This window comes from Artemia sp. Qi Xiang Cuo, chromosome 21, assembly GCF_049724085.1.
Source record: "Artemia sp. Qi Xiang Cuo chromosome 21, ASM4972408v1, whole genome shotgun sequence".
NCBI classification, from domain to species: domain Eukaryota; kingdom Metazoa; phylum Arthropoda; class Branchiopoda; order Anostraca; family Artemiidae; genus Artemia; species Artemia sp. Qi Xiang Cuo.
The window spans coordinates 29,259,462-29,283,199 of NC_142814.1; the positions used below are offsets into that span (position 1 = coordinate 29,259,462).

At 33.8% G+C, this 23,738-nt stretch overlaps 1 protein-coding gene across 3 annotated transcripts in view; it reads right to left on the reverse strand.

The window, feature by feature from the left end:
- The window catches only part of LOC148939426 (cyclin-dependent kinase 4-like), a 70,429-nt gene that overhangs the window by 22,467 nt on the left and 24,224 nt on the right, over window positions 1-23,738 (reverse strand). For all 3 annotated transcript variants that reach the window (XM_089106743.1, XM_089106745.1, XM_089106744.1), the window contains exons 3-6: window positions 13,998-14,163; window positions 11,569-11,710; window positions 7,860-8,027; window positions 686-846 (exon numbers count right to left, since the gene is read on the reverse strand). In XM_089106743.1, the coding sequence (XP_088962869.1) occupies window positions 686-846; window positions 7,860-8,027; window positions 11,569-11,710; window positions 13,998-14,163 (637 nt within the window). The remainder of the gene's footprint in view (window positions 1-685; window positions 847-7,859; window positions 8,028-11,568; window positions 11,711-13,997; window positions 14,164-23,738) is intronic.

The following is a 23,738-nucleotide window of genomic DNA, read 5'->3' on the forward strand; positions in this document are numbered from 1 at the left end:
CAATCGACTTCATTCTAGCGTCAAACCTATTGAGGGAGTAAGAATATATTGAAAACTTAAAATAATATTAAGCTTGTCTATTAGGTTTTCAGTATTATATTTTTCCACTTGACACTGTTTAAAATTTAAAATCATGTGCCCTTCCCGGCTTTGATATTGCCATACTATATCAGGAAATTTGGTCACTTTTAAATTGATGCTCTTCAAGAAGAGAAAATGCTCATTCAAAAGCTTGATAACTTTGTCATTTTTGATTTGCCAAAAGCTTAAGAGATATATACTTAAACACAGCATCAGATATCTCCCACTGTAATAAGAGCCAAAATACCTTCACGCTTTAAAGTCTGCAGATTTCTCCTTTCGTGGATTTCCAATATTGTGCACCAAATTTTGACTAACGTTAGTCTTTGAACAAAAATAAAAATCCTGGAATTTAATGAGAAGTATCTTAGAAGTTAGTATTAATACTAAGAAGTTCCTTAGATACCGAATTGATTTCATCCATTCTGTACAATTTAATGTATTTTAGCGTAACAGCTATTGTTTAACTTTCTACTCTGTGCATTAGAAGCATAAAAATAAGGATAATACCGAAAAATAAGAGCCATCAACTTTATTTTACTTCTTTGAAGGCAAATTTGGTGAGAAACATAATTGTACATAACATAAGCTAAACTCTACTTACTCAAATATTTTGCAGAGTTGATCAGTTTCAGTGTTACCCGCAAAAAGGGGACGGTTACGAATCATTTCAGCAAATATACAGCCGCATGACCAAATATCTACAGCTGATGTGTACTTAGATGACATAAGGATCTCTGGCGCACGGTACCACAGCGTTACCACCTATTATAGGAATAAATGAGTCAGAGAGAGATATAAAAAAAAGTAATTTTCACTAATAATTTAGATTCTCAATTTTAGTTATCTTTTAAATGAAAATTCCCAAAATCAAGATAACCCCTTTTAAGCCAGCTTTCAACATTCTGATAAGTAATGGCAAGGATATTTTGGCAGAGTTCATTGAATTGGAGTTTTTTGGTGCGTACTGGCTACCTCTGTCTGGGGTGCCTGTATTGGTGTGTTAGCTAAATGATTAAAAACATGAACTGTTTTCAAATAATGTTGTAGCCATGGAAGGGATCTACCCACACACACCATGGGGAAGCTAGAACCCAGATCATCTGCACCTTGTGATCCTAATAACACCACCAATTATTTTAACAACCAATCATTTTGTAAAAATACTATAAAAAAAGAAAAATACTCAAAGGGTTAAGACACGTACAGACAAATTCAAGAAATAGAAAATAAAACAAGGCTTAAGCCAATAATAAAAATTGTTTCATTGTAAGAATGACAGAATATACTTCTTGGGACCACGGAAGTTCGAATGATTTTGCAATGACTAAAATGCCACCTACAAAAGCCCGAAAATCGAAAACCAAATAGTTGAAGCCTACCACGCAATAATGACAAGAAAAATTGTCCAGGATATTAACAGTACAAAGTGCTTCTCCGTCTCAGCAGATAGAACTGCGAATATTTCTACCTTAGAACAGTCCAGATACATAGTGCTTTAAGTAGTTAATGACAACATTTTTCACAAACACTTTTATAATTCATAACTCTAGGGAAAATCATGTAAAAATGAGGCAGACACATTAATTCGTAGCTTAAAACATTGGGTATAGACACCAATTTATTATACTGGTGAAGGTTATGACGGTGCTACAGAAGAAGAGCTCTATGTGTCCAACATTTTTCAAACATCTCAGACCTTTTTATTTCAAATTCTACAGAAGTAAGTACCATAAGAAATTGCTTTTGGTACTGCCCAAGATTTTGGGTTTTTTCTAACACATCAAAACTCCTAACAGTTCTGGAGCGGAAAACTATTGAAATGATGCCATAATTCCAAAGATCTAGGCTGAAGCAGCTCAACTCAACCACCTTTGGGATGTGTGACAATAATGATTATGTTTCAGCTGTTTAGCCAATCATGTTTAGTACACTAAGATTGCATAGCGGGGAGAAAAATATGCTACAACTGACGCATGCGTTCGACTGAAAGCTGAAATTTACAGCAGCTGAAATTTAATCGGCTTTTTTTCAGAGATTCTATTCAATTTTACTCTATTATTGGTCAAGAAGCACAAAAAAACAGACGCTATTTCAGCTGGCACCATCTTCCACATAGAAGAAGTTTTGTCGATTTTCAATAAACAAAAGAAAAATTCAGAAATTACAATTTAAAGAGATTCTCAATCACTGTGAACCAGTGGCAAAAAATGCAGTCTTAATGAATAACACTCCCTTGGCTGAAAAAAAGGATAAGACAATCTGGAAACGTATATTCAATGGAGAAAACAACAAAAGAGAATTGTGTTGGACTGGAATTTTTCCACAGCAATATTACCTATCCAACAGTTTCTAAGATAAATTTAAAAAACATAAAGATAAACTTTTCCGTTGTGGGACCCCTTTATCTACCGGTAAACCTCATTCTTCAGAAGATTCAAATAACTTCAAAAAAGTTGCTGACTTTCAAGAAAGTGACTCGATAAGAGTCAGCTTGACCTGTTTAACAGCAGAATTTGAGCTTTCACATAACGGATTCCAGATTAGAGTCGCACCAGAAGCAAATACTTAGGAACCTGTTAACGAAATGGACCTTCAGCACAAATGCAATTGATACCCTAAACCGGTGGTTCTCAAACTATGGCACGCTTACCCCTTGGGGTACGCAAAAAATTTTAGGGGGTACGCGGCCGGCTAACAAAAAATAAAACAACCCTTTAACTCTAGGATTGGCAATTTTGTTTATATTTTAGCTATAGTTTACTTAGTACCGGTAACTGAGAAGGCGTACCTGAAATGTTTTGTGGGTAAAAAAGGGTACAGTGTCTAAATAAGTTTGAAAACCACTACCCTAAACGATTGTGACAGTATGCTTTTTCCCCGATTCGCATGTGCTGTCAAGAATTTTTGCTAAATTGTCAGTTTCTAACTAAATTACTAAGTTTGTCTACCTTAAGCAAATTGAAAAACATACCTCCAAAACTCAATGTAGGGCTAAATGGACTGCAAATCCAAATATTCACATGGATATTTCCTGTGACGCTGAAGAAGTGATGGATCTTCTTGAAAAAAATGACCAAATTGGCTGGTTAAGGGTGGATTTTTCTTGAAATTTGTTTGATTTGACAGAAAAAAAACCTCGTTAAATTGGTTTTGTGTGGGTGCAAAAGAAGGCGAAAATTATTGTAAGTAGAGTGAGAGGTTGTGCTATTTGCATGATTCGTATTTGGTGTGTTCTTAAGATAGGAATTATGAGTTTTGATGACATGCCGTCTTTATTTCCAGCGTGCAGGGTTGCCACACTGGTGGATGGCTGGATATCGCGGTGCGTCTAAGGTTATTTTTGGGGTGTTTTGTTTACAGTTGAGCAGGTTGAGGGTGAAAACTGTGTTTTGTTGAGAAAGTTGGAGTGTGTGAATATTTAGTAGTATTTTTCTATTTTATTTTATTTTTTGTGATTTATGATGTTGGAAAAAGGAAAAATTGTTGTATGTTAGGATAGAATTGTGTGCAGTGGGACAAGATGAGTAGGAACATAGTGGTTTTTGATTTTCGAGCGATGGAAGATAAGATTACGAATGAAGGGAGAGGGGTGGATATTCACAACTGAAGCAGCTTAATCTGAACCGTGGAAATGTAGATACCGATAATTTCAGAAGTTTTGGTCAAGTCCGGGTAACGATGCATTCCCCAGTTTTGGCCGATGATTTGTAACGTACTACATGACGCACGAACCGAAGGTGTAGTTCAGAAATTGCTTTATTCCAATAATGCTGAGAGAGCCCGGAAACACCCAACTGTCGTGCAATTAAGAAGGGTGCCCAGAGAAGTAACAAGCGAAGAAATAAAGTGTCAGCTGCAAAGATACGGAACAGTCCTAATTATAAGAAGAAAAGTGTATAATGGGGATGAGTTCACTGAGCTATATACCAGAAGAGCTCTGGCTCTGCTGTATATTCATACGGCTATCCTGCCACCCATTAACGTGCTCGGGAGAGAATAAAATAATTTTCTTCTACCCCTGAACACCGAAAGCATGTTTTATCTGCAAAAGTGAAGACCATGAGGCAAGATTCTTAGAGGAGTAAAAATATTCAAAGAAATCAGAGCGTGCTGAGCCCAAACCCTGACGATATAGGATTTTTACGGAAAATGTAACCTACAGCTATGCAAAAGCCACCGTTAGCAAGTAGTACAGTAGTTAAGGGCATTAACACGCTCTCGCCATCAGCGACAGTAAACATGGCGCTGCAAAGTATAAAGAGAAATGCCATGAAAGGAAGCGGAGTGGAAAAAACATCTGATCCTACAAAGGGAGTAGCGGAAATCGGCGAAGCAAGCAAGGATAACAAGTAAGAGAAAAATACCCAAAGAGAAGCAAACCAGCAAGTAGTGGAAAACCAGAAAAGGACTCTAAGACCACCGGCTAAACCTCAAAAATGGATGGGTAAACGAAGGAGTTGCTAGCCAGGATGTATCGTCAGAACCCTTAGCCAGCCATCTTACGTAACAGAGGGGTTAATCAATCAAGGGGGAGAAAAGTGGAAGGAAAGTGTAACGGAAAGGAGACAGGAAACAGAGGGAAAAAAGCATAAGGTGAAAAGAAAAATGAAGTTTTCTGAAAGTAGTTGAATGTAAACAGCAGTACTGGACTTATACAGAGCCAAATAATCTAAAAGACAGAATTTTGTTTCAGATTTTATCACAAAAGAGAGGATAGATATAGTGTGTTTCAAGGGCGTCGAACCAAAAAAGTTCAAAGTTCCGACAGGATACAAGTTTTCATACGGAGCGCTTGACCTAGATGTTGATTTTCTTATAAACGAAAGTGCACAATGTGATCAAGGAAGTGTTCGTTTCGAAGATTATAGAGGTATTTGTAATTTATGCTGCGGGCCACTGCTAATAGTAAACGTCCACCTACTGTTGGGAACAGAAAACTTCACAAAAAGGGAGTACTATTCACGAAAAATTACCAAGGTTCCTTTACGCAGAAAATCCCGTAGTGGGGAGGGGAGGTCAGGAATTGTTTAATGACTACAACAGTAAAGTAGAAAATATCCTCAATCGTGATTTGACGTGACATATATATTAAAACAAATAAATAGAATTTAATAGGGCTAAAAAATCGGGGAATATCAAACCTCAATTATTTTTAAGATTTTGTCTACTCTCAAAAACTGGAAAAATTTGAAAATGACCTTCAAGATCGCTCATTCAGTTACTTTTTTGTACTTTTTGTACATAAAACTCAGGAAAACCACCATTCCATGTAAAGCACATTACATGAATTTTGTTCATAGGTTCCGCGATCACTCCTAAACAAAACAGTACAAAATGCCTAGTATACAATATAATGTGGGCCTAATACGTTAACTCACGTCCCTAACATGAAATTGATAGGATCAGCCAGGGTATTTTTGACCAAATGTTGCTAAGGAGACGAAAGTCAAGGATGTACTACAACAGGGGTGAACTTTAAGTTTCTTAAATAAGTACAGGAGACAAGCATCAGTCAATGTAGTGCATCCCAGAAACTCCTCCTCAGAACACAAAAATAATTGATTTGTTTTTGACGGAAAGGCAGTGTATCCAAGAGATCACTGGCCATAAATTTGAAGGTAACAGTTGCCTAGAACTGAAACGGTTTCACCCACATAGAGTTCAAGCGAAGAGGAGCCGCAATCTACTTAAATCCCTATTATGAAGCTATACTTAGAAAACCTCCCGAAGAAAGAAACGTGGACTCGTGGACTCATGCATCAGTGCAACCACGAGAGGACCTTAGCGTCTCTCAGACATACTATAGCTCTTATCTGGCACCAACTTACTTCAACTTATTCTAGAAACCATTGTAACCAAAAACGTAGTTCCCAGGCAATTAAAAACTCAAACGAGAAGCAAAATCGTGGTTCAAAATTTTGCTGGTGGAAGAGTATTTTCAGCAATAAAGTGGTAAGGCGGCAAGAGCATATTTGGTAGTATCACAAGTGAAAAAATTGGTCCCAATTTGCATTAAATGCCTTCACATATACCGGGACTACACTAAAAAATAGAGTAAGATACTACGAATTTTTTTATCATGTTTTGCGTGGATATATTTTCCTGTTACTTAGTTGTGCCCAGTGCCCACCATTTTTTTTTTTTTTTTTTTTTTTTTTTTTTTTGACTTTCTGGACGACCTTACTGTACGAAAATGAAGTAGAAACCAAAAACTGGATTTATATTTTCAGAAACCTATATTTTGTTGATCTTGTATAGATAATGAAACGGCCATAGGGAATATTGGGGGTGAGAAATCGAGGGCTTTTTGACGACATGCGAATACTTTAGGAGATAGCTAGTTTTTTTTTTAACTGAGGATGAAAAATAAATTAAGTTTCCATCTTCTGACGTTTCAATTCATTAAAAATAGTAATTCTAAATTTCTGGTTTACCTTACAGCAATAATTAATAATTATTGTTTTTCATTTTCGCACCATCAAAATTCAGACTATAAAGAGGGGCAATTACATTTTGGTGCAAAATACTGAAAGAAGAAAAAGAAATTTAAAGGAAAGAATAATTTTATAAAAGAAAAAATAATTATATAGTTTATTTTAACTGGTTATCTCATTTCTATGATGACAATTTAAGAAAGAACAAGAGAAACTTGACATAAAATTTGATTTAAAAAATTAGCCTACATTAAGATTTTTCCTACATATAGGAAGATATTTAGTATCAAAATATATATGTTGTTTAAATTTACGTGGTTTCAATCGTACACGCATATATACAAGGTGTATTGTATGTTTTATAAGTTGCAAAAATATATGTTAAATATTAATGTTGCTGAAATATATGCTGCTGATGGTTTTCGAGAATACCATGTGTTTGTTGAAACTTTATGTTGGTAGACACATCCAAGTTTGGATGATAGACTTCAACAGCAAAAGAACACAGCAGATTCCTCATTACAATGTAGAAAAGACCGAAACCCCTTATGTTTCTATAGCTGTATCTTTTTTCACTTCCACCCACTTAACCAAAAAAAAAATATAATAATTGATAATTGCGGTAGTTTTTCACAAAATTTTAGAGAAAGAAAGAAAATATGATTTTAAGATATCAACGAGTTTCTGCTCGGGTTGTGAATGGATAAACGCAGTTGTTTCCCAATTCGTGTCATCTAAAATTCTTTACCCTGTTTCACTATTCACGTTAGTCTATTGCTCTGTATTGCTCATGTCAATTTAATAACTTACATTATAATAATTGTTTTTTTTTATAAGCAAATAGGAGGGAAGTTTAACTTCATCTTCACATTGGAAATCTTTTGCAAGACACAGGAGTTTCTTCAATTGGATGTTGTTGGTACTTCGTGATAGAGCAGTTTTGTTTATTTTCAGTTTTTGTCTCTTATTCTAATCTGTTTAGTATTTTTTTAAATGCAGTTTTTCTTCTCCACCCACCCCTTTTGTATTTTACTTATAGGTTGAAAAAGATTCCTTGGATTACAATGAAAATATTTGCACTGTATCCCTATTTTATTTTCTGTCTTGACTAAAGTTTTCCATTTGTTTAGCCAGGTTTAAGAAAGGAAATATTATAAAAGTAACCTGAATATGAAAACGACAAGGAATTTTCCTTTAAAAATGTTTGACAGACACGTAGGAGAATGTATGTCAGAGCCTCATCTATGTCAGGTTGGGCAAAAAAGAAAGATAAGAGGTTATGCAATAAGTGCGGTGAAAAATAAAGAAAAGAAGAATGCACCTAAATGACCTTGTACTCACCACCTGTGTAAGAACTGACTGCATGTCGAAAATCCTTGTGAGACCAAAATCTGCAATTTTGACATGCCCTTGATGATCAATCAGGACATTCTGAGGCTTTAAATCACGATGAAATAGTCTATTTGTATGTAGGAAGTCAATACCATCTAGCAGCTGATACATTATGCTCTAAAAAACGAATAGTATTAGAATACAGGATTAAAATTAGTATGCAGTTACCTACAGCCTGATTACTCTTATGGCATGACTACTCTATATTCAAAAAAATCATTTTCCTGTCGCACTCAGTCCATACTGTAAACCCATTTGTCAAGGTTGAAAGACGAATGGTTTCACCAATACTTCGCTCGGCTGTCCATAATTAGACCAGATCATGTAAGTTTTGCAATGTTATAAGTAAAGAGCTCGAAAACCGAAATGAAACGGAATTCAAAATCGTCATGACAAAAAACCAACGCCATCTAGAAAACTCCCACCAAAATCAGAAAGCCACCTATATCCCAGCTAAATAGAAAAGACGAATGCATTACTACCTGCAATGCAGGTAGACATAAGAAACGAAAATTCGTAACTTTCTTTCTTGTAGGCTATGGGCATCATGAAACGGAGAGAAAAAGTGTTGCTTAGAAAATTTCGTGCTTTTTCCCTCGATTTTTTTTTCTCGTCTACGAAATTCTAAACAAGGAGAAGGTAACAATCTTCTCGTGGTATCCCTGAGAGTAGTAACTACAAATAGGGGCTTACTACTGTTGTCATCGCACAGCCACTGGCCGTCCTGCCTAGAGACAGGGTAGGGAGCAATCCGAGATGGGAGAAAGACTATTTTCTTGCTAGCATTAATTCTGAGGACGAAACACCGCCTGCTGCTGATATCCTGCGAATAACTCTCCTCTCTTTTGAGGGAAAAATTTTGCTTGACCAAGCCAGTCTGAAGTGGGCGGGTGGGGTTGTCAGGATGGAGAAATAGTAGTAGACATCAAAACATCATTTTTATTTTTATTTTCCGATAAAATTTTGAGATAGCCATCCTGTTCAGCATAGTAGAAATGTCCAATATCTATACTTCTGCTGATTACCCTCGCCCACCCCCAAAGCCCTTGAGGCAAGGTCTTTAATTATGCAATTCACAGATCATTTACATACAGTATTTGTTATTGAAAAAGAGGGGCATCTTTGACCCAAGTTGTCCAAAAAAGGCTAGGGGTATGAAGTTGAAGCTTTCAGGGAATGTTGGGGGAAGTTTTGAACTAAATTAAAATAAACCATGTGCATGGAGCTAGTCAGAAGACAACAGCTTAATATTAGGGCATTTAGTTGGAACTGTCAGGGACTGATTAGCAGGATAGTCAATTAACCAAAAGGTAGATAAGATAGTGGTAGACATCAAAACGCTACCAAGGATGGTCCTTCTACAAAGGAGAAAAAAGATAGACAAGCTTTATCTCAAAATTACCATGGCCGATGGTAATTTCGTAGGAATCATTTAATCAGACTGGTGTACAACATAGAATTACATATTTGAGACCCTGAAATCTAAACTCTGATATCTTCTAAATTTCTAGGAGACAATAAGGCTTGGACCTTACTCATGGCTTGACTCATGGAGAGGAAGGTTTTTAAAACCTTCTCTTCAGCGCATTTATCAGAAGGCGTATTAAATATGCACCAAACTTGAAATGGAGTGAGGGCTATGGTTTAATTTGTGTTTATTAGATGTCAGGACACAATCTGACCTCTGTGATGGATGAGGCTCTAATTTCTTATCATAAGGATATCTGCAGCAAAGTTTTGTTGGATCTCCACGAAATTTAATGAGAGGTACCAGATTATATCCTTCGTATGTCTTGCTTCTAAATCGTGCCCAGGACTAAGCCAACCTTTGTCAGGGACAGGGGTCCTTAAATTCCAGTTATCAGGATATTTACCGGAAGGAGGTGTCAGATATCAGCCAAACTTGGTCAGACTTAACAGTTGATGTCCTATTTAGGCTTTTTTGAGCCCAGTACCGACTCAGTGGGCAAGGGAGAAGGGAAAGAGGGTCCCTAAACTCTCCTTATCAGCAAACCTATTAGAAGGAAATATCTGATCCCAACAGAGCTTAGTGAGAAGAAGGTTTACACATAATTGCACCTTCAGAAGTTTTCACCTAATCCAGCCTCTTTCAGAAGGCAGGGGAAGGCAAAAGGGCAGAGTTTTCAAACTACATTGGCCTTAGGCTAATTATAAATGATCAGGAGGGATTTAGCCAAACTTGGTCAACAGTTATAGCTACGGTTGTGGTGTCCGTGCTTGACCCAACCCCTGACAAGGAAAGGCTGTACTGCTACCATCCCAATATGTCAGATGTTAATTAAAAGTGGTAGGAGTTACCAGGGAAAGATTTAAGGAAAATAGGAACTTCTTGGGAGAGTGTACTGACTTTAATGTTAACGACTACGAATAAAAGCTTCTTGCTTTTTAAAATAATTTTAAAGGCTGTTGGAGCAACTAGACCTTAGGAGCCCCTACAGTGAAAAATTTACGTATGCATTTTTTTTTCTGAAGAGTAGACGGTAACTCAGGGTTCAAGAGTTCAAGATAGACAGTTTTCACAAGATGATAACTTTAGGCCTATGATGCTTACTTTCGCGTAAAATCTAAAACACCTGTATAAAACCTATCCTCATTATGAGACAAAGCACGGTATGATGTAGAAAACTGCTGGGACCAAGTGTGATATTTTTTTTTCTGCAATCTATGCAAGCCGGAGACTCTTGATTTGACAATTTGGTAAAACTTAGTCAGGTATATTGTTGACTAACTATTCATGTGCTTTATTTTCATGTAAATTTTACCATAGTCCATTTTCTTCTTTTTGACAACATTTCAATGGGGGACAACATCATTTGCAAATAAGGAAGAAAACAAAACAGAAATTAGTATGTTGTCTACTTTTCCGCTCAGGCTGAACCAATTAACTTTTTCAACTGTTTGGAATATACACAAAACAATATATCATGATTATTGTGTGCACAAATCTCATGTTGGAAAACACGAACGTCTCAGCCGAAGGGAAGACAAATTATAAATACTCTTCCTGTTATTTAGGACAAATTAGGAGCCAACAAATCCACTCACAAATACGTGAACATGAAGAAGTAGACAATCTCTATTGAATTTGAAACCATGCACAGAAATATTTACCGGATAAAAAAAAGAAAAAAAAGCGTCCCTATTGTTCTGTATCTTCTTGACAAATTCGCGAATTCATAAGATTTCTTTCTCTTTTTAGATTTTAACATTTAAGATGACTTATGAAACTACACAAAAACTTTTAACAAAAAAGCCAAATTTGTAAACATGCATGCATCGATTGTGTTTTTTTTATTTGTTTATTTTTACTGAAAACTTATAACATGAAAAGACAGAACAAACAACCAAAAAAACAAAACAGAAAAAATCGCGTAAAGTGACTAAGAAGATAAAATAAACTGCAAAACCATTGCAAAAGAATTGGGCCTATTTCGTGACCAGCTATTCTTTTACTAAGTTTTTAATAGCCCAAAAGATAGGCAATTCAAGGTATGAAATTTTGTATTTTGAACTACTGGTATATTGCTATGCCAAGATGGAAAGTATAGTAATTATTTTGCGACAGGGAAAAAGAGCAAACAGATTTTTGACTGGTTTAAAATTTACAAAATGGTTTAAATTCATTAAAATACTTTACCTTAACTTTGGTGATTGGAAGACCAGGAGGCGGGCATTTTTCCATGTACACAGCCAAATCTTGCTCGACATACTCAAAAACCAAGTATAACAAAGAGACACGCTCTGATTGTATCTTTTGCCCATGACAGACATCCAGAAGTCTATTAGAATAGTAAATTAAAAAGAAGTAATTTGGTAATATAAATTAATCTTCTACCCTGGCCCTATCTTCAGTGGGCGCAACTACATTCAGTTTCGTGACAAAAAGTAATAATTTACTTTATTTTCCAATTTTGAAAAGTTGAAGAGTATTGCAATGAATCATGTTCTAGAAGATATGGATCTTTAAATTAAGTCGCTAAAATTAATCTCGTTTTGTAGGACCAATGATTAATCATAAGACCAATTTCCAAGATAGACAGTCCGACAAAATTTGAAAGCAAAAAAATCCTTGTGGACTTGGTTAATTGTGGCTTTGAAAAGAAATGAGGCATTTTTATAACAGTTGCTAAAACACCTCGATCCCAGCACATATTAGAACTTAGTTCAATTATGCACTAAAAATATGGAGCTTCAGCTCTATTGGTGTTTCAGTAATTTGAAATGTATAAAAAACGGACTAAATCCACTTTATCACTGAATCCTTCAGCTATCAGAGAAACTCTTCGGTAAACATTTTTTAATGTTATTCATTATTACTTTGAATAGAGTGGCCTTCTAAGGGTGATTTTCGCGCATCTTATTGATCATTAATTTAGAGTAAGATCTCTATGTAGCTAATAGTACTTAAGCAATCACTATAAATAAAAGAAAACTGTTTTTTCACAGTTGAGCCCATCATCTAACTGATAGCCTTCTTTCAACTGAAGTGTTCTTTCTTACATTTAACGATGATGAGCCTAGATCAGACAGAAAAAAGACAAAGAATCAGTTTCTTAAAAACAATCCAATCAAATAAAAACAGAGTCTATACGTTTAAAACTTTACCTTTTTTTATGCTCAACAAATAATTTACAATCAATATGATGAGACACCTGTTCTAAATTTTCAAAAACAATTAACGTTGACGATTACTTGTTCTTCCTAGAGTTATGTTTCTTTTGATTTTTTCAGAATCAACCTAAATGTTAATGTTTATTTCGTAAATTTTGAGCATTCTGTTTTTAGTCTCTCCTTTTTTATCTAAATTGTGTTTTGTGTTTTTGTCACAAGACTAAATTTGTCCTTGTAGTTTTATTTGGTTTATTTCCTTGTGATCCTGTGAGTTTTATTTGTTTTTCACATATTTCAAACATTTTTTACAACCTCTTTGATATTCTGATTTTTTTTTTCTGACAAGCCCTTTTATATTTTCTTGTTTTTTTTTGTGTTTATTAACTCGAAGATACGAATTCTTGTGATAAACACTTTTCAGAAATAAATCTTACCTCTCAAGAGACAAAATGACCCCAAATCTATTGAGAGAGAAAGAAAGAAAGAGAGAGAGAAAGAGAGAGAGAGAGAGAGAGAGAGAGAGAGAGAGAGAGAGAGAAAGAGCGAGAGAGAGAGAGAGAGAGAGAGAGAGAGAGAGAGAGAAAGGGAGGGAGGAAGAGGAAAAGGAGAGAGAAAGGGAGGGGGAGAAAGAAAAAAGAAAGAGGAATACAGAATACAGAAACATAAATAGGAGACAGAGGAAAAGACAGAGAGAGAGAGAAGGAAAAACAAAATCTGACAAAATATACAAAATTTACACTCTTTCCTCACGTTTTTCAATCACAATTAGGTTTTTGTAATAGTCCTAAATGGTCTAACTTAGCCTAGGTCTAACTTGTCATAGCTGAAACCTCTCCCATAGAACTATTATAGATTTTCAACGAAAGTGCATCCTAGAATGCAAGAATCTCCAATATAGCCTCTCTTTCATTTTAGGTGCTAATTCTTTAAATTAGGTCCTTATTAATTTTAAGTAGCTTACTTTTTTGTCTTCGTCAAATTTTTAATACCTTATCTATTTTTGAAAATTTCAAAGTTTTCAGGATAGTTTGTCTAAATAGTTTTAGAGAGCTTTAGATCTAAAACAACTTTTTTTTTTTACTTTTGATATTTTTTTTGTATTTTGTTTATTTTTGCTCGTTTGACTTTTAATTTTTAGACGATAACTATTGGCAAGCACTTAAGTTTCGCAACAGTACTGCTTGTGACAATTTTTCTGAAGTAAATTATATTCTTTTCATCTTATTCTAACTTAAGAAAAGCATGTATGACTGAAAAATAAAACTATCAAAAAATAAAACAAGCTTGAAACTATTAAACTCTATGCGCCAGAAAAGGCACTGGAAAATCTTTATCCTTGTCCTTTTACTCTTTTTGATTCTCTCCGTCTCATTCTAATTTAAGAAAGGCATGCATGACTAAAACTATCAAAAATAAAACAAGGTAATAAACAATAATAAAAGTAAAAATGATTACTTAACAACGTGTGGATGATCAAAATTTGAAAGGTACTTAAGTAAAGCCACTTCTCTCAGCGTAGACATAGGGACACCTTCTTCTCCTTGCGGTATTTTAATCTTCTTTAACGCAACTAGTTCTCCCTTCACTTTATCCCTTGCCTTATATACAGTGCCATAGGACCCTATATAAAAAACTTCAATTAAAAACAGTCTGCAAAATGCCTATCTGATACACAATTCCACAAAATGTTTGATTTTACAGGTGGTTCGGCGAATAAGATGACAAAATGAAAATTGAAATTAACTCTCGGTTGGCACAGAGCAAAATTGCTGCGAAGAACAATATTCGTCAATAGCATCAATGAGCAATTTTTAATGCTGTTTTGTTCACACAGGATTTTAAATCACCCAGCCTTTACTCGCAAAATAAATTCAAAGCTGAAAGAGGGTGGTTGAAATAGATCAGGAGGATGTTTTACTCCCATGCTTTCAGAACCAAAACTACATTTTTTTTGTCTGTTTTTTTTGTAAATAATTTTACTGACCCGAACAGCCATAATCAGCTTCTCAGTCGAATAATTTTTAACCCTAATAGCGTCTTCCATTGCTGTTATGTTTAAAAAAATTGCTAGAATAATCTTTCAGTTGCCCAATATAACTTGAATGTTTCACTTTTGATTTACTGCTTGACAAAGTAACTAAAATCGTCAAAACGGCAATAAGTAAATTTTCCTCCCGTGTAAACCTCTGTGCGCAACCTAAGATAACCTATGATATTGATTGTACTGTTTTTTTTTCGTATTAAAATAATAATAATTTCGTAGAAAGTTGCAGACACTACTAATATAGAATGTATTCTTCAAAGTTTGCAATTAGAAACAAATTCTGCAAATTTCCAATTAATTTGAAAATATATGTTTCTCAAGCAGCATCTTCTTATTGTACAGTAGCAGTAATGTACATCTAACTGATCAAAACTCACATAGATAAAAAACGAAGACAAGACATCTACTTGGCTGCAGCAACTTTGTTTTGAAAAAAGTACTGGGACCTTTTTCGGATGAATCAATAAATAAGAGACAAAAATCTGAGCACTACTATCCCTTTCCTTAAGCATAATATTTGAAATCCCCTCAACACTACCTGAAAGTTTTAACTCTATCCCCCCTGGGTCATTCCTGAGATTTTACAGGTACGTTATTTAGAATGCCTGGGTAAAACTGTTGTCTTTTGATTTGCCTCACTACTTCACAGGGATGTAAACAAGGTGGAGCATTGGAAGGGTCGGCAATGCCCTTTTCTGGTATATTAAGTTGGATTATATTACATGTATGTATATATATATATATATATTAGACCCCGGCGCCGCGCCGATAAGGGAAGACCGGCGGCGGCGGGGCCAACAACAGCGCGCCGCGCCGCGCCGCAAGTAGGACGCCGGCGGCGTGCCGCCGGTATGATGTTGGCGGTGCGCCGTCGGTGCAATCAATGTTAACCGCAAACACTAATGTTTTCATCAGGCTTTCTCAAATCACAGCTTAAATTTACAACAGATTCAAGCCTATTCATGAGTTCAAAAATTCACAAGTCGCTGGCGGGAACTGGTCTTCTTCGTTATTCATCAAGAGAAGTAGAAGTAGGAATGACCTATCGACTCGTGACGGGAGTCCATATATGGGCATAGACTCCCTAGGGGAAATTGATTTCCGAGAAATTGATTGCGTAATCGAAGGGGAAGTGAATTTCTGAGAAATTGATTTGTTGGAGTTCGTCCAGGAGAATTGTCTCCGGGCGAGGTTTGCACATGCGCATTAACAGTGGGGGACATGTATTGATCTAAAACTCGTGACGGGAGTCCATATATGGGCATAGAGTCCCTAGGGAGAACACCTGTGCTGTCAGTCCGACGGGGCACCATATATGGGCATAGAGTCCCTAGGGAGAACACCTGTGCTGTCAGTCCCGATCCCACACCATATATGGGCATGGAATCCCCAGGGAGAAAATGTTTCTGAGAAATTGGTGTTCGTCCAGGAAAATTGTTCCCGGGCGAAGTTTATTAATGTCTTTGGAGTTCATCCAGCAGAATTGTTTCCGGGCGAAGTTTATTAATGTCTTTGGTGTTTGTCCAGGAGAATTGTTTCTGGGCGAAGTTTTTTAATGTCTGACAGATGATGTCAAGGTTGATTGATTTGTCACGAAAGGGGAATTAATTTCCAGGAGAATTGTTTCCGGGTGAAGTTTATTAATGTCTGACGGATGATGTCAAGGTTGATTGGTTTGTCACAAAAGAGGAATTATCTCCGGATGAATTTTTTGATCTAAGAGATGAAAAGATTAACGCGGGAAAGGGTTTCATAGGATTTTCATATGGGACAGCGCAGGGATGTCAAAATAAAAGGAAAACTCATAAATTACATTTAGGGGTTATTTGGGCGAAACCGTTTTAGACATTTTAGGGAATTATTTGGGGCGAAACAGTTAGAGACATTTTAAAAGATGATTTTAGAAGAGGATTTAGAAGAGGATTTGAGGGTGAAACTCTGTGGTCGTTATAATACACAAGTTGTATTTGAACAGTGTTGTGAGGTTCCCTACCCCAACCCCAAAGGGCTCCGATCCCCCAACCCCAACCCCGAAGGAAGCCCCCGGTCCCCAAACGTCCACCGGGCTCCCAAACGACCACCCGGCCCCCAAGGGCCCCCTGGACCATCAAAGACCGCCCCCCCCCGGGTCCCCAAAGAGTCCCCTCTCCATTTTTTAATACTTTTTTAAGGCTTTATTATATCTTTTCAGAACAAGTTATTTTCTTAATGTCCATCCTAAACCCATTTTACAAGTTGAAGTACCCATCCTTCTCATCCACAACTTTACTTTATGACTTTTTTGCACATCCCACGATCAAACAATACTTTTCAAAAGGCATTTCAGAACAAGTTCTTTTCTTAGTGACCGTCCTAAACCCATTTTACAAATTGAAGTACCCATCCTTTTCACCCACAACTTTACTTTACAGCTTTTTGAATGCTCCAACCCCAAGCAATACTTTTCAAAGGGCATTTCAGAACAATTTCTTTTCTTAATGTTCATCCTAAACCCATTTTACAAGTTGAAGTACCCATCCTTTTCACCCACAATTTTACTTTATAGCTTTTTTGAATGCTCCAACACCAAGAAATACTTTTCAAAAGGCATTTCAGAACAAGTTATTTTCATAATGTCCATCCTAAACCCATTTTAGAAGTTGAAGTACCTATCCTTTTCACCCACAAATTTACTTTACAGCTTTTTGAGTGCCCCAACACCAAGCAATACTTTTCAAATGGCATTTCACAATAAGTTCTTTTTTTCCTAAACCTATTTTACAAATTGAAGAACCCATCCATTTCACCCACAACTTTACTTTACAGCTTTTTTGAATGCTCCAACACCAAGCAATACTTTTCAAAAGGTATTTCAGAACAATTTCTTTTCATAATGTCCATCCTAAACCCATTTTACAAGTTGAAGTACCCATCCATTTCACCCACAACTTTACTTTACAGTCTTTTTGAATGCCTCAACACCAATCAATAATTTTCAAATGGCATTTCCGAACAAGTTCGTTTATTAATGACCTTCCTAAACCCATTTTACAATTTGAAGTATCCATCATTTTGACCCACAACTTTAAAGTTTCTGGAATGCTCCAAAACCCAGCAATACTTTTCAAAAGGCTTTATTATATCTTTTCAGAATAAGTTCTTTACGTAATGTCCTTCCTAAACCAATTTTACAAGTTGAAGTACTCATCTTTCGCCCCACAACTTTACTATAAGGCTTTTCAAATACCCTATCATCAAGCAATACTTTTCAAAAGGCTTTATTATATCTTTTCAGAACAAGTTCTTTACGTAATTTTCTTCCTAAACCAATTTTACAAGTTGAAGTAGTTATCTTTTTCCCCACAACTTTACCTTACCACTTTTTTGCACACCCAAACATCAAGCAATACTTTCCAAAAGGCTTTATCATATCTTTTTAGAATAAGTTTTTTTTTTCTTAATGTCCTTCATAAACCAATTTCACAAGTTGAAGTACTTATCTTTTTCACCACAAATTTACTTTGCTACTTTTTGGCACACCCTAAGATCAAGCAACACTTTTCAAATGGCTTTAATATATTTTTTCAGAACAAGTTCTTTTCTTAATCTCCTTCTTAAACCAGTTTTACAAATTCTAAATTTGTCTTTAGTAGATAGAAAAAGCTATATCATAGTTGTGAACATTTTCTCGAAAGATAAGCAGTTCTCTTTCAATTTTAAATTTTCTCAATGAAGTAAAGAAAAGTTCAAGTTATATTCTGAATTTTCTCAATGAAAAAGAAATTAGTTATTAATCATTTCTATTTTTCCAAATAATATAAAAATTTTCCACTTTAGTTCAGATCTGTCTCGAAGAGATGAAAAAATTTAAAATACTGTTCCAAATTTTTCATTTAAGATAGAAAAGTTCAAGTTCTCTTCGGAATTTTACCAAAGAACTCAATTAAATTGTTGTTTCTCCATGGAAAATAAAAATTTTCTACTTCGGTTTTATGCTCACAAAAGGCATAAAGAAATTTAAATTTAGATTCTAAATTTTTAGGTAGTAGATAGGAAAAGCTAAAGAATGCTTCTAAATATTTTCCCGAAAGGTAATAAGTTGTATCTCAATTTCTAATTTTCCCAACGAAGTCGAGGAAAGTCCAAGTTCTATTATGAATTTTCTCAATGAAAAATAAATTAGTTATTGATAATTTATATTTTTCCAAAAGATATAATAATTTTCCACTTTAGTTCAGATCTGTCTCGAAGAGATGAAAAAATTAAAATATGGTTCCAAGTTTTTCACAGAAACTAAAATAGTTCAACTTCTCTTCTGAATTTTACCAAAGAACACAATTCAATTCTAATTTCTCCAGAGAAAATAAAAATCTTCCACTTCAGTTCTCTACTTCACAATGACATATAGAAATTTAAAGTTTAATTTTAAATTTTTCGGTGAATGATATAAAACGTGATACAATTGTTGTGAATATTTTAATGTAATATAAAAAGTTCTAGTTAAATTCGAAACGTTCTCAACGAAAAGAAAAAAAGTTCAAGGTCTCTTGTGAATTTTACCAATAAACTCGAATCCATTCTAGTTTCTCCATAGACAACAAAAATTTTCCCCCTCGGTTTAAAGTTCCCCAAATACATAATTAAATTTAAAGTTCTATTCTAAATTTTTCTGTAGTAGATAGAAAAAGCTATACCATAGTTGCGAATATTTTCCCGGAAGACAAAAAGTTCTAGTTCAATTTCCAATTTTCTCAACGAAGTCAAGGAAAGTTCAAGTTCTCTTCTGAATTTTCTCAATGAAAAAGAAATTAGTTATTGATCATTTCTATTTTTCCAAATAATATAAATATCTTCCACTTTAGTTCAGATCTGTCTCGAAGAGATGAAAAAATTAAAATAATGTTCCAAATTTTTCACAGAAGCTAAAAAAGTTCAAGTTCTCTTCTGAATTTTACCAAAGAACACAATTCAATTCTAATTTCTCCAGAGAAAATGAAAATCTTTCACTTCAGTTCTTTATTTCACAAAGACATATAGAAATTTAAAGTTCAATTCTAAATTTTTCGGTGAAAGATAGAAAAAGTAATACCATACTTGTGAATATTTTCCCGGAAGATAAAAAGTTCTAGTTCAATTTAAAATTTTCTCAACGAAGAGAAGAAAATTTCAAGTTCTCTTTTGAATTTTACCAAAGAACACACTTCAATTCTAATTTCCCCAGAGAAAATAAAAATCTTCCCCTTCAGTTTTAAGTTCCCCAGAGACATAAAGAAATTTAAAGTTTTATTCTAAATTTTACCGTAGTAGATAGAAAAAGCTATACCATACTTGTGAATATTTTCCAGGAAGATAAAAAGTTGTAGTTCAATTTTTAATTTTCTCAACGAAGTCAAGGAAAGTTCAAGTTCTTTTCTTAATTTTTTCAATGAAAAAGAATTTAGATATTGATCATTTCTGTTTTTCAAAATAATATAAAAAATTTCCACTTTAGTTCAGATCTGTCTCGAAGAAATGAAAAATTTAAAATAATGTTCCAAATTTTTCACAGAAGATAAAAAAGTTCAAGTTCTCTTCTGAATTTTACCAAAGAACACAATTCAATTCTAATTTCTCCAGAGAAAACAAAAATCTTCCACTTCAGTTCTCTATTTCACAAAGACATAAAGAAATTTAAAGTTTAATTCTAAATTTTTCGGTGGAAGATAGAAAAAGTAATACCATACTTGTGAATATTTTACCAGAAGATAAGAAGTTCTAGTTCAATTTAAAATTTTTCTCAATGAAGAAAAAAAAATTTCAAGTTTTCTTTTGAATTACCAAAGAACTCGATTCAATTGTAATTTACCCAGGGAAAATAAAAATTTTCCACTTCAGTTTTAAGTTCTCCATATACATAAAGAAATTTAAAGTTCTATTTTAAATTTATCTGTAGTAGATAGAAAAAGCTATACCATAGTTGCGAATATTTTCCCGGAAGATAAAAAGTTCTAGTTCAATTTATAATTTTCTCAACGAAGTCAAGAAAAGTTCAAGTTCTATTCTGAATTTCCTCAATGAAAAAGAAATTAGTTATTGATAATATGTCTTTTTACAAATAATATAAAAAATTTACACTTTAGTTTAGATCTGCCTCGAAGAGATGAAAAAGTTAAAATAATTTTCCAAATTTTTCACAGAAAATAAAAATGTTCAAGTTCTCTTCTGAATTTTACCAAAGAACACAATTCAATTCTAATTTCTCCAGAGAAAACAAAAATCTTTCACCTCAGTTCTCTATTTCACAAAGACATAAAGAAATTTAAAGTTCAATTCTAAATTTTTCGGTGGAAGATAGAAAAAGTAATATCATACTTGTGAGTATTTTCACGGAAGATAAAAAGTTCTAGTTCAATTCAAAATTTTATAAACGAAAAGTAGAAAAGTTCAAGTTCTCTTGTGAATTACCAAAAAACACACTACAATTCTAATTTTTCCGTAGAAAACAAAAATCTTGAACCTCAGTTTTGTGTTCACCAAAGACACAAGGAAAGTTAAAGTTCTATTCTAAATTTTTCCGTAGTAAATAGAAAAAGCTATACCATAGTTGTGAATATTTTCCCAGAAGATAAAAAGTTCTACTTCAATTTTTAATTTTCTCAACGAAGTGAAGAAAAGTTCAAGTTCTCTTCTGAATTTTCTCAATGAAAAAGAAATAAGTTATTGATCATTTCTATTTTTCCAAATAATATAAAAATTTTCCACTTCAGTTCAGATCTGTCTCAAAGGGATGAAAAATTTAAAATACTGTTCCAAATTTTTCACAGAAGATAAAAAAGTTCAAGTTCTCTTCGGAATTTTACCAAAGAACACAATTCAATTCTAATTTCTCCAGAGAAAAAAAAATCTTCCAATTCAGTTCTCTATTACACAAAGACATAAAGAAATTTAAAGTTCAATTCTAAATTTTTCGGTGGAAGATAGAAAAAGTAATACCATACTTGTGAATATTTTCACGGGAGATAAAAAGTTATACTACAATTTTAAAGTTTCTCAATGAAGTGAAGAAAATTTCCTGTTCTCTTCTGAATATTCTCTATGAAAAAGAAATAAGTGATTGATCATTTCCATTTTTACAAATAATATAAAAAAATTCCATTTTAGTTCACATCTGACTCAAAGAGATGAAAAATTTAAAATGCTGTTCGAAATTTTTCACAGAAGATAAAAAGTTCAAGTTCTCTTCGGAATTTTACCAAAGAACACACTTCATTTCTAATTTCAACAGGGAAAACAAAATTTTTCCACGTTCGTACTTTACTCAACAAAGACAATGTAAGACAATTCACTATTCCAAAATTGTTGAAATGTTATACATATAGCTAGACAGAAGGTAGGATTGTTGACACGCTCGATAAAAATTAATAGCACTACATACAATTTCCTAAACGACGTGGAGACAAATTAATGTCATCTTGGTAAGTTTAAAACTGAATGAAAAAACCTTCCACTTCAGTTAATAATTTCTCAAAGACATAAAAAATTTAAAGTCCAGTTCTAAATTTTTCTGTAGAAGATAGGAAAAGTTATACTATGATTCTGACTATTTTACAGTGAAGATAAAAAGTTTCACTTTAATTCTAATTTTCTTAAGTTCAGTTCCGATTTTTTGCAAAGAGATAACAAATTTAAAGTTCTGTTCCAAATTTTTCATAGAATATTGGAAAAGTTATACATTGATTTTGAATATTCGACATGAAGATAAGGAGCTCCACTTTAATTCTGAGTTTTCTCGAAGAAGTGCAAAATGTTCAAGTTCTGTTCTGAATTTTCTTAAAGAAGTGAAGAAAGTTAGCTCAATTCTGAATTTTACCAATGAAAATGAAAAAACCTTCCACCTCAGTTCTTAATTTCTCAGACATAAAAAATTTAAATTTCAGTTCTAAATTTTTCCGTAGAAGATAGGAAAAGTTATACTATGATTGTGATTATTGTTAAGTGAAGATAAATAGTTTAATTTTAATTCTAAATTTTCTTAAATACAGTTTTGATTTTTCTCAAAGAGATGAAAAAATTTAAATTTCTGTTCCATATTTTTCATATAAGATAAAAAAAGTTATACATTGATCGTGAATATTCACCATGAAGATAAAATTTCCACCTTAATTCTAAATTTTCTCAATGAAGTGCAAAATGTTCAAGTTCTCTTCTAATTTTTCCAAGAAAATAAAAAGGTTCCAGTTCAGTTCTGGGTTTTTTCTCAAAGAGATAAAAATTTAAAGTTCTATTCTAATTTTAAATTAAATTTTATCTCCTTTGTCTTATGGTTTTACCCCTCAAACTTTTAAATTAGAAAATGAGTGACTCGTTCTATTATTAAAGGCAATCGTTCAAACTCTTTCATCTAACCTCCGAAACATTAGGTTAGGTTAGGTATAAATAAATATTAATAAATAAATATAAACATTTATAATTGTTTTAGTTAGGTTTGGTTTTGTTAACTTATCATGAGCGCTCATTATAAGTTAACCTAACCTTTTCCGGCGAGTATGGTTAGGTTAGGTTAGATTAAGTTAGGTTAGATTAAGTTAGGTTAGCCTACGTACGCTTCACTTAGGTTAGGTTAGGTGAGAGACAAGCAAAAAGTTAGGTGTATGATTAGGTTAGGTTAGATTAAGTTAGGTTAGGTTAGGTTAAGTTAGTCTAGATTAGCCTACGTACGTGCGCGTGCGTAGGCTAACCTAGCCTAACCTAACTTAACCTAACCTAACTTAATCTAATAACCTAACCTAATCATACACCTAACTTTTTGCCTGTCTCTCACCTAACCTAACCTAACCTAAGTGAAGCGTACGTAGGCTAACCTAACCTAACCTGATCTAACCTAACTTAATCTAGCCTAACCTAACCTATCCATACTCGCCAGAAAAGGTTAGGCTAACTCATCATGAGCACTCAAGAAAATTTAACCTAACCTAACTTAAAAATATAGAAAAGTTTATATTTATTTATTAATATTTATTTATACCTGACCTCCCATCGTGTTTTGAAGGGTTGATGCCCGAGTTTGATTTATTGCCTTTAATGATAAAAGGAGTCAATCATTTTCTAATTTCAAAATTTTAGGGGTAAATCCACAAGACAAATGAGATAAAATTACAATCAAAATTATAACATAACTTTAAAAATTTTTATCT